This window comes from Penaeus japonicus, unplaced genomic scaffold, assembly GCF_977035675.1.
Source record: "Penaeus japonicus unplaced genomic scaffold, GWHDUDI00000001_assembly GWHDUDI00000001, whole genome shotgun sequence".
Taxonomy (NCBI): Eukaryota; Metazoa; Arthropoda; class Malacostraca; order Decapoda; family Penaeidae; genus Penaeus; species Penaeus japonicus.
In genome coordinates this window covers 14,654,438-14,667,020 of record NW_028234403.1, presented here as the reverse complement: position 1 = coordinate 14,667,020, position 12,583 = coordinate 14,654,438, and the positions used below count along the sequence as shown (strand labels likewise).

General features: G+C 36.6%; 1 protein-coding gene across 10 annotated transcripts in view; it reads right to left on the bottom strand.

Moving 5' to 3' along the window:
• Positions 1 to 737: 737 nt before the first annotated feature.
• Positions 738 to 12,583, bottom strand: part of LOC122251691 (dual specificity calcium/calmodulin-dependent 3',5'-cyclic nucleotide phosphodiesterase 1A-like) — a 257,423-nt gene continuing 245,577 nt past the window's right edge. For 4 of the 10 annotated variants that reach the window (XM_086536660.1, XM_086536642.1, XM_086536644.1 and 1 more), the window contains 6 exons: positions 10,131 to 10,300; positions 7,947 to 8,111; positions 7,189 to 7,391; positions 4,814 to 4,930; positions 3,813 to 3,962; positions 1,995 to 2,365 (listed from right to left, as the gene is read on the bottom strand). In XM_086536660.1, the coding sequence (XP_086392786.1) occupies positions 2,205 to 2,365; positions 3,813 to 3,962; positions 4,814 to 4,930; positions 7,189 to 7,391; positions 7,947 to 8,111; positions 10,131 to 10,300 (966 nt within the window). In that variant the 3' untranslated portion in view covers positions 1,995 to 2,204. Of the gene's footprint in view, positions 2,366 to 3,812; positions 3,963 to 4,813; positions 4,931 to 7,188; positions 7,392 to 7,946; positions 8,112 to 10,130; positions 10,301 to 12,583 lie in introns of all 10 variants that reach the window. The other 6 variants (XM_086536643.1, XM_043013814.2, XM_086536648.1 and 3 more) reach the window with 5 other exon arrangements.

The following is a 12,583-nucleotide window of genomic DNA, read 5'->3' as shown; positions in this document are numbered from 1 at the left end:
AAACAATTTAACTTTGAAAGAATATCTTGTGTCACTTACAAAAGGGGAAAAAAAACACGAAAAGATAACATAAACGAATGATTTCCTGGTTTCATCTCAATCCCGTATAATACAAAATAACAAGACAAAAAGAGGAATATGAAAGAGAGAGAGAGAGAGAGAGAGAAAATAGCCATAGAATGAATGAAATATTACACGGAAATGGAGCTTCATTTCAGTAAAATCCAACTGTAAAGGGATATTTCCATCTCCATTCTTGGGCCACAAAAATAGTTGACACGATATTTTAATGTATCATTGATAATGATAAACAAAAACAAAAACAGGAGAAAAACATGGATCAGTAACAAGACGAGAAAAAATTTCTTGAAAAATCAACTCCTATTGAGGAAAAAAAAGGGGGAAAAAAAATACTAATGACGTAGTCAAAGACACGTTAGTGATCCTCAACAGCGTCATCGAAAGGACATCAGGACTTTTGTCACGTGGCACTCCACAAAATACCCGCTTTCCCACAAGGCCACGTGGTAGTGATCAGCCAAGACCTGTGGATAGGCCTATTTCACCCTTGTTTTACCTTTGGATGTCATATTTAACTTGTTTTGGCTGCCTCTGGAGGTACAGATGCGGTTTAGAGAAAATTGGTTAAAATTGTATTTAAGGAGGTTTAGAATATTCCAATTTTTTTTTCACCTTTTTTTCTAGGAATGTTTTAGAGATCAAATAAAAATCACAGCATATTAACCTTTCCAATTTCTTTTAATATGGAATTCACCAAAGAAGAAGAAGAAGAAGAAAAAAATCTCAATCGAGATAAGAAAAAAAAACCTTAAAAACTACGAACATATTTCATGGGTCATTTTTTTTTACATTAAAAAAAAGAAATCTGCAACGACACACACTCACGCAAGGCGGCTTTGGCTGATCACACTGCAATGGCCGATCACTTAAATGCACATTTAAAAAGAAGAACGAAAATGAAATGAAAGAGAGAACACGAGAACAATGGGACAAGCTCAAAAGAGGATTTTTGAACTCCATATAACAGAGTTCCCTGGAGAGAGATTTCATGCTTGCTAGATTTAAGATTATATATAAATATATATATATCTAAGAATATTTATGTATATGTATGTATGTATATGTATATGTATGTATATATATCTATATATATCTATATCTCTATATATATATCTATATATCTATATATATATATATATATATATATATGTATGTATGTGTATGTATGTATATGCATATATATATACATACATATACACACACACACAGACAATATATATATATAAATAAATAAATATATACATATTTATATATATATATATTTATATATATGTAAATACATATGTATATAAACATATGTATATATATATATATATATATATATATATATATATATATATATATATATATATATATATATATATATATATATATACACATATATATATTAAACTTGAGTTTCACAGCAGAAGGGCATTCAAAGTGTGATGTACATATACATATGTTTATAAGAAGAGAAGCCAACGATAAAAGGGTTCCTGAAAATATTTTGTTTTCTTTTCCGAAGAAAGAAGAAAAAAAAGTCACTTTCTCTTACAGCCAACACTGCCTCGGCGAGAACACGGCTCTGTCAATCTGGCATCTATCTCCCTCTTACAGATTCTTACCAAAATCCAATTAATTCCTGCTTCTTTATCTTTCCACTTCCAGTCAATATACACAAATGTAATAAAAAAAAAAGGGGGAAGGAAACACTACAGATGCCACAGTGTTTTTTTTTTTTTGTTCTGTTTTGTTTTTTGTTTTTATTTTCTTAGGTCACGGTGTTCACTTTTCGAACGCATATATCATCACTGTACCGATACTTCGCTTTGGTATTCGTCCCGTGTGCCGGAAAATACCACGAGCCACTCTTCTGTGTTTGGATATCGTAAAACAACAAACAGAAAGAAAGAAAGAAAGAAAAAAAACTGTTTTTCTTTTTTATATATATAAACCTCTTCCATGTCACTTTCATCGACTTTATCTCTACCTCCTCTTCCGTCCAGTAATTTCAACGAGTCTTACGTTCACATTCCTCTTGAAATTTCTAACCGCCATCACCACTGACCGACACTCATCACCACCGCCATTATCATCACCATCACCATCACCACAATCATCACATCCTTCTAACGCGTTTCTCATTCGTTCTCCTCGGCTTTCTCCTCTTCGTTCTCTTCCGCCGTTCCGCCGTTCTCCTTATTCTCGTCCTCTTCCTTGATCGTGTCTTCTATTACGTTCTCCTCTGCGTCGCCGTTCACCTTCTCGTTTCTGAGGGCCGCCTCGGCTCGGAGCTCGGCGTCTGTGGGCAGGGAGATGGAGGGAGAAGGAGGGGGAGATAGAGGGAGAGGGAGAGGGAGAGGGAGAGGGAGAGGGAGAGGGAGGAAGGAGGGGGAGAGGGAGGAAGGAGGGGGAGAGGGAGATGGATGGAGAGACGGAGAGAGAGGGAGGGAGGAGGGGGAGAGGGGTATGGAGGAAGAGGGAGGGAGGAGGGGGAGAGGGAGAGGGAGGGAGAAGGGGGAAAGGGAGATGGAGGAAGAAGGAGAAGAAGAGGGAGACAGACAGAAAGACAGACAGACAGAGAGAGAGATAAAGAGAGAGAACGAGAGAAAGAGAGAGAGAATTATCCAATTATTCTTCTGCTCTATATACACACATTCCATCATAAATATATCAAGTTCCAAGGTCCCCAAGCTACAAGTCATATAAAGTGTTATCCACACAGAAAAGATATCAATAAACGCGTTAATACGTAAACTAAATCAAATATTAATTACCACAACAAAAGAATAAAACGCAAGTGCCAATTATGAAGGACTTCTAAACCCATTCAAAAAAGAGGCTCAAGATAATAGAATAACACATAATGACAGAATAACAAACCATTAAAAGTGAAAATCATGTTTTTTTCTGATTTGATTTGATTCATTTTATTATCTATATGACACCTTCCGTCAGGAAACTTATTTATCATCATCCTCATTACTGTTATTACTGTTATTATTTATCTCCATTATCATCGTTTTTGTTATTTTTACTATTATTCTCGTCATCTTTATCATTTTCATGAAGCTGTCATATTCATCATTATTGTCTTTACTATCATCACAATTATTATCATTATTACTATCATCATAATATCTATCATTATAATTCCTATTATCACAATTATTACCATCATTACCATCATAATCATCACCATCATCATGATCATTATCATCATAATATCCTCCTAATCATTAACATCATCCTAATTGCTATCATCATAATCACAATCATTCTCCTCATAACAATCCTCACAACCATTATCCTCATCCCTATCATAATCACAACCATTATCCTCATCCCTATCATAATCACAACCATTCCCCTCACCACTATCAAAATAATCACATCCATCCTCCTCATAACAATCCTCACAGCCATTATCCTCATCCCTATCATAATCACAACCATTATCCTCATCCCTATCATAATCACAACCATTCTCCTCATCACTATCATCATAATCACAACCATTCTCCTCACTACTATCAAAATAATCACATCCATCCTCCTCATAACAATCCTCACAGCCATTATCCTCATCCCTATCATAATCACCTTCCTCATCCTACATAATCACAAACTCTCCTCATAACCTCCCAGCCCCTCATCCTTTCACCTCCTCATTCCCTCATTCTCACTGCCATCACACAATCCTCGCCTTCCTCGCCTCGCGCTGCCCTCGCACTGCCCTCGCCCCTCACCTTTCGTGGCGCGTTCCTTCCAGCGGCTTTTGTTCGCCGACAGACAATCCTGCCATGGGCGCCGCACCTCGGAGCCCACGACGCCGCAGGGTCGTACAGGTCGCTTGATCGGTCCTCCGGGTTCTGCAACGACCGGGGGCATCAGGAGGTCTGCTCTCCCCCGGAGGAAAGGGGGGGGGGGAAATGGGGGTGGGGTGGGGAAGAAAAAAAAGGAGGGGGAGAAAAATAAATTAAAAAGCGGGTTTAAAAAAAAAATTAGATTGGTTTGGTGGTGTGAACTCAAAAGGTAAAAAAATAAAGTGAACTTATAAAACGGATTAAATCGGTATGGAATGAAACGAAATGAAATGAAACAGAATGCAACATTAAAATAAAATTCAACAGTAAAATAATAATAATAATGTGGACATGAAGATCAAACAAATATTAAACAAATAAAAAATGAAAATAAAGATCAACATAAAATGAAAATGAAAAATAACAAAAAACATAAAAAATGACTATTTTGTTTGGAATGAAGAGACGGGGAAAGCAAAGATAGAAAGAAGGAAAAGGACAAAGAAAGAATGTGGAGAGAAGTAGAAAAAGATGGAGAGAAGAGGAAAGAAAAGGAGGAAAATTGAAAGAAAGGGAAACGAAGAAAAAAAATATTTACAAGGAGGAGCGAAAAGGGAAGAAGATAAGGAACGTAAAGAAAGAACGAATACACATGGGAAGAGGAAGAGGACGAAGATAAAGTAAAAGAAGAAGGAAAAAAATGAGAAGTAGAAGAAGAAGAAAAAAGAACGTGAAGAAGAAGAAAACGCGGATGAAGAAGAAGAAGGAGAAAAAGAAAAAAAGAAAGAGAAGTAGAAAAAGAAGCAAACAAGATAAAAAAAGAAAAGAAAAGAGGAAAAAAGAAGAAAAATAAAAATAAAAAGAAGAGAAAAAAGTAGAAGAAAAAGAAAAAGAAGAAGAAAAAGAAGAAGAAAAAGAAGAAGAAAAAAAGAGTGGACCCTCACCATTCTGCGGCTCCTCGGCGATGGTGGGGGTAGAGGGGGGGACGGAGAGGGCGGCCACCTTGTCCAGCAGATCGCCACACACGCCCAGGCTAGGGTCCACGATGAAGTCTATGAAACCTGCGGGAGGATTGCAACGGTTAGATGGATAGTCTAATCTTATATATATATATAATATATATATATATATATATATATATATATATATATATATAATATATATATATATATATATATATTATACATATACATATATATATATATATATATATATACATATATATATATATATATATAAACACAAACACAGAACAAAAACACACGAAAAAGAAAGAAACAAATGAAAAAAACACACACAAAGAAAAAAAGGAAAAATAGGGGGAAAGAATACACACAAGAAGGGGGAAAACATGTGTGGAATAAAGGGGTTATTAAGACCCGTTTATCATTTATAAAAAAAGAGAAAGATAAAAACGCAAACATAAAAAATACGATAAAAATAACATATGTATGAATTATTATTTGTTCATATCCAACTATATATATATATATATATATATATATATATATATATATATATATATATATATATATATATATATATATATATATATCCCTCTACAACAGCAGGACACACGTAACACCTTTGATGATGAATCCCTATTCCAGCTGCAAACGAATCGAGTCTTACCAAAACGCGTCTAATTCATCAAATGATGCAACACTCTGCAACTCCATTTAGCTCCTGATACTAAAATAAACGTTGGCGTGAAAGGGCTTTTGGAATTCGGTGAAAAGAACCGCGCATCACGAGAGTGTGAGAGTGCTGGCTGTGTGTTTGCGTGTGATCACTCGCCCTCACTGGTAAACACTCGTGATGAATACGCACGCACCCACACGCGCACTCATAGGCTGACTCATTCACTCACTCACTCACTCACTCTCATGCTCGGAGAGACGCGCACGTAGAAAGACAAACAGACAAACAGGCAGACAGAAAAACAGACACACACATCCATACAAATCACACACACACATGCACATACACACACACAGACACACGCACACACAGACACACACACACACACATATATATATACACACACAGACATTCACAATTCCTTTGAAAGAATAAAACAGGAAATGGAAATAAACAGTAAATATAGTGCGATAGGAAATGTAATAAAAAGAGGGAGACGTGAAAGAGGAAGAGGAGAAGAAGGGGAAGACAAAGAAAGAAAAGAAGAAGGAAGAAAGAGAAGGAAGGAAGGAAGTAGAGAAGAAGGAAGACGCAATAAACAAGGGGGGAGCAAGTAGGAGGAAGAAAAGTAGGGAAGAACCAGAATGAGGAGGAGAAGATAGGGAAAGGATGCAAGAAAGAGGGTGAAGAAGAGAGGACGAGATTAACAGAGAATTAATAAAGAGAGAAAACCACGAAGAAAAATAAAATGAACAAGTAGATGGGGAAAAAATGATGAAAAAAGAAAAGAAAAGAAAAAGAAAGGAAATAATGACCAAATGTGAAAAAAAGAAAAGAAAGGAAATGAAGAAGATTAAAAGTATAAAAAAAACAAGAACAGCAAAGAAAAGGGAAAGGAAAAGAAAAGAAGGAAGCTCGAAATAGAGGATTGAAGAAGGAGAAGGAGGAATGAAGAGAGAATGTAGAAAACGAATAAAACGATGGAATAGGAAGTGGCAAGAGAAGAGAAGAAGAAGTAAAAAGAAGCAGAAACAGAAAAAGAAAAAGAAGAGGAAAAAGAGGAAGAGGAAGAGGAAGAAGAAGAAAGAGAAGTAACAAAAGACCGCACATCATATCAGAGACAGCAAGAGTGAGTACCAAATCCAAATCTGATTTAATAATAATAATAATAAGAAGAAGAAGAAGAAGAGACAGATAGTGGACAAAAAAGACTATAAAGTAAACGAACCCACCCACCTATCTGGCTCTCGGCGACGAGGGTGTTGTTACGAAAAAGAAAAAAAAGAAGATGAAAAAAAAAGAACAAAAAAGAATAAACAGAAGGTAAAAACAAAAGACAATGAAGTAAACTCCCACACACCCACCCATCCACCCACCCATCTGGCTCTCGGCGTCGAGGATGTTGAAAAAGAAGAAAGAGAAGAAGAAAAGAAAAAAAAAAAAAAAAAAAGAATAACCAGACAGCAAAAACAAAAGACAATGATGAAGTCACCTCCCCCACACCCACCCACCCACCCATCAACCCACCTATCTGGCTCTCGGCAACGAGGGTGTTGAAGAAGAAAGAGAAGAAGAAGAAAGAGAAGAAGAAAAAAACAAAAAAACAAAGGAGAAACAGATAGTAAAAACAAAAAAGTAAAGATCCCACACACACCCACCCACCCACCCATCCACCCACCTATCTGGCTCTCGGCAACGAGGGTGTTGTTCCTGTCGCAGAGCGGGGAGTAAGGCAAGCCGAGTTCGCGCTCCTTGTCGCCCTGTCGGAAGAACTCCTCCAGCAGCTGCGTCGTCCAGCGCTCGTGCAGGTGCCACGGCTTGCTCGGGTGGGAGATGTCGCAGCAGTGCAGCACCAGCGAGAGGGCCTTTGCTTTGTCCAAGCTGTGGCGGAGGCAGGAGAGGGAAAAGGCTTTAGGATGCGGGGAAATAGGGAGGTTCTGTGAGTGGGGTGGTTCACTTTATTTTTTTTTTATTATTATTTTTTATTCATTTTTTTTTTTTTTTTTGAAAAACTGAGGAGAACATGGTTGTGTTTGGTTTACTTTTTTTTAAAAGTCACGTCCCTTGGCAACTTCAATATCTTTCTCTTTCATTCTCACTCTTTTTTTCTATTTCATATTAGCTAAGCTCCCTCTCTTACTTCTTCATTTTCTTCTCCTATCCCTATCCCTTTCTCTCTCTCTCTCTCTCTCTCTCTCTCTCTCTCTCTCTCTATATATATATATATATATATATATATATATATATATATATATATATATATATATATATACACACACACACACACATATATATATATATCCTCTCTTTCTCTCTATCCCCCCTCCTTTCCCTCCCTCTCTCAAATCTCAAATCTCCATCCCTTCCTCCCTCCTCCTCCTCCTCCTCTAAACCCCACCCCCTCAACCCTAAACCCCCTACCCCCTTCCCCCTTACCTAGTATCCTGCAGAGCCAACATCGTCTTCATAGCCTTGATCTGCTGGAAATGCGAAGACATGTCCGTTGCCAACACCATCTCAATCACTAGCGACCGGAACTCCCTGTACTCCTCGCGGGACAGGTTCACCAACACGTTGTGGTCTTCGCCGCGGAGCAATCTGCTTGGGGGGGAGGGGGGAGAGAGGGAAAGGGGGAAATTGTAATGGCAGGGGGATAATTGGCAATATGGTGGAGATGTAGGGGGTGAAGAGGGTGTTTTTGATGGGGATGGGGATGGGTTCTAGTAGTAGTGGTGGTAGTAGTGGTAGTGGTAGTAATAGTAGTAGTAGTAGTAGTAGTGGTAATAATAATAGTCGTAGTAGTAGTAATAGTAGTAGTAGTGGTAGTAGTAAAAGTCGTAGTAGTAGTAATAGTAATAGTAGTAATAGTAGTAGTGGCAGTAGTAATAGTAATAGTAGTAGTGGTAATAGTAATAGTAGTAGTGGCAGTAGTAGGAGCCTTCTTCAATATTCGAACCTTCGACCCTGTGATCCCATGCCAACGGGGTAGCATGATGATGGTGATGATGATGATGATGATGATGGTGCTTTGTTCTACCTCTTTTAAATCAACATACACTCCTTACCATTATCACCACCAACATACTGGGCGGGCTCGCCTCAGCGCATACAAGGCCGGCGTAGCATCTGCTCCGCAAATCTGGCTTATCCTTATCCTTACCATCATACTCTCCTCTCTTTCGTACTCACATATATTTCATAATCAAGATAACCTTTATCACGTGACCAAAACTATTTTTTTGGATCCATGCAGGACTCATGCAGGATGATGAGTAGCTGGTGTCATGTCCAAGATTGTGTTAATAGGTTATATAAAAAAATTATACACGAGAAACACAATTTTTAAGACGTTGAATTCTGAATGTCTCAATAAATTACCAAATGTCAGATTAAGTGATACAGCACTATTGACAATCCTTCACAATAAACCACAAAGACGAATAAACACACGAATAAAAAAATAAATAACAAACATAAACCAAAATTAGGAAAAAAACAAAAACACATCACAGTCGCCACATCAATCATCAACAAACATAGTCATCCTCGAACAATATCCTCCTAAAGGAAGATAAAAAAAAAAAAAAAAAAAAAAAAAAAAAAATCGAAGTCAATGTACGACCTCATCACAACACACTGTATTCCGGTCACGGAGAACACCACACGCTGCGTCACTCATGCTGTCTCTCTCTCCGTGTCTGACCGTAATCTTTTCCCAGTAGACGGATCTTCCCTTCTGCCTATGACGTCATTAGACTTCACATCCGGGTCTTTGGTAGTGTCGTGACGTCAGCAGATAAACATGACCAGTCGTTCAAGGGATTTTTTTTTCTTTCTTTCTAGAATTGAGTGTGATTTGTGGGGCTTAAGATGGTTATGATGATGCTGTGGAATGTGAAGTGTTGAATTATTGCAATCGACGTGCAACCCGGAAGTCATGGCATTACATAAATCTCACGTTATTGCAAATCTTCCAATACCGTCCTTCCTCGAGTTAAGAATAGCTTTGGCGAGAGCAAGACGTGAGTATCTATAATAAAATTAATACTTATCATTCCTTCTATCAATTCACTATTCACAACACACGTGCGTGCAAAACATAAACATATGACTCAAGATAAAAAGATTAACCCTTTACAAAACACCACAAACAAAGGTCAATACAGGTCAAGACGCACAATCCCTCGACGAAAAAACGAAACCAAGTCCCACCATTACCATCATCATAATCATTATCATTATTGCCTGCATCATACTCATCACCATTGTAACCATCATCACCGTTATTACCATCATCACAATCATCACCATTATTATCATCATAACCATTACTATTATCATCACAATCATCGTCATAATCATAACCATTATTATCATCATCATACTCATAACCATTATCATCATACTCATCATCATTATAACCATCATCATACTCATCACCATCATTACCATAATCACAATCATAACCATTATAACCATCATCATACTCATCACCATTATTATCATCATCACAAGCATCACCAATATAACCATCATCATACTGATCACCATTATAACCATCATCATACTGATCACCATTATTACCATCATCACTATAATCATCACCATTATTATCATTACCTGAAAGCGGCGCAAATATGATGATTTTCGAGAACCGCGCGGTCGTTGTACAAGATGGCGGTCTCGGAGCCGGACATAACGTGGAAGTTGTTTGTCGTTCCTGTGTGCTCGTAGTCGTGGATGAGGGCGGCCATAAGCGTCGCCAGGATCTCCACGTCGTTCAGCCAGTTCTAGGAGAAGAGGTGGTGGGGAAAGAGAGGGCGTGGGGGGTTAAGATCGGTGGAATAACAGTTGTGGTAACGATGGGAGTCTGAGAGAATGGTTTTTGGAAGTCGACGGTTTGAGCCGTGGGAAGAAGAGGCGAAGAGACGGGGGGAAACATTCTTAAGAATTTAATGAAAAAAAAGAGGACAGGTAATATGCATCTCCCCCCAAAAAAAAGCAAAAAGAAAAAAAAAAGTGAAAAATCCGGGCAAAACAACTATTAAGAAAAAAACAACAACCAAAATGGAGGTTAAAAAGAAACATAATTTGGCCAATTCCAGAGGAGGAAAAGGGAAGAGACGAGGAAAAGAGAAGCAGCCTGCAAAAACAAAAACAAGACCACACCACAGGCCTCGATAAAGAGAGAGAACCCCACAACAGGAAAACACTAGAGAGCTGTAGAACCTTGTAGTCCTAGAGAGGAGAAAGGGATGAAAATAGAACGATGAGGGAGAGCAATAACGATGATAATAACAAAAGGATAGGAATATCGGGGAAATCTGGGATATGTCAATGGTCGCTTTGAAAAGAAAAGAAAAGAAAAAAAAAAAAAGATGGAAGTTCGAATAACCAATAACTACTGTAAAAATAATAACTAGAAACTGTAGTAGAAATTAGATTAGTAAGGACGTGAAAAAAGGAAAAAACAAAGAAAGAGAATACCACAGGGAGTTCAAATTGCCCATTATAAAAATAATAACGAAAAAGAAGAAAAAAAAAGAAAACAGCGGAGAGATTAGGTTAAGCAATCATTACAACAGCAATAAAAAGGGAAGTGAGGTTAAACGAGTAACAAAGCTAAAAAAAAGCTGCCTATAGATCAATAGACTTACACGGCCTATATAAAGTGGCTAAGTGTAATGTTTTCTTTTAGGTGATAATAACCCTGAGGACTCGGTTTTCAGCCGTGGTTGCCGCTTTGAAATCCAAAGCCGGCGACTTGAATGACTTTTGAGTGATTTTCCTTCTTTTTTTTTAAATAGATGTCGGTGTATGTTTGTAGTATGTACGCGTTCAAACATACAGACATAACTACATACATATAAGTATACACACACGTACACACACACACACACACACGTACACGTACACACACACACACACACACACACACACACACACACACACACACACAAACATACACACACACACACACACACACATATATATATATATATATATATATATATATATATATATATATATATATATATATATATATATATATATTATATATATATTATATATATATATAAATATATATATATATATATATATATATATATATATATATAAAATATATATATATATATATATATATATATATATATATATATATATATATATATATATATACATACACATATATATTATATGTTTATACACACACACACACACACACACACACACACACACACACACACACACATATATATATATATATATATATATATATATATATATATATATATATATATATATATATATAGAGAGATAGAAAGATATAGAGAGAGAAGAGAGAGAGAGAGAAAGAGAGAGAGATAATATATATATATATATATATATATATATATATATATATATATATATATATATATATATGTATACACACACACACACACACACACACACACACACACACACACACATATATATATATATATATATATATATATATATATATATATATATATATACATACATATACATATAAACATACTTACACACATAAGCATACCCATCGAAGGTTCAACCCTAACTCATGAAGACGTGAAGCTAAGCCTCCTCCCCCCCTGCCCCCCACCCCACCCCATCCCCCTTCACAAAAAATACGTGTTAGAACTCACCCGTAATCTCTCTGACACATATGGTAAAGCGAGTTCTATTTGCGTGGTCATTAACCTTTTTTTTTTACTACACGCAAAACCTTTACTTTAGATTTAAATAGATATATAATTCTTATGCGTTGCGTAACTTTGTATTTGGATATCATGTCTTCACTGAATACTGTGGATATTTGTATCTACTGTGTAAATTTAGTCTTTAAATGTATGTTTTTTTTGCTCGTTTATCTACGCAAAATCCAACAGCTCATTAGTCTAGCCTATGTATAACTTATTAAAAATCAGTGTATGACTCAAGTATAATCTATATAAAAAGTATAACCGACGCCAAATAAACGAATTACGAGTATAATTTACTAAAAAAAGAATATATCCAACTCAGAATCACCTCCCCCCCCAAAAAAA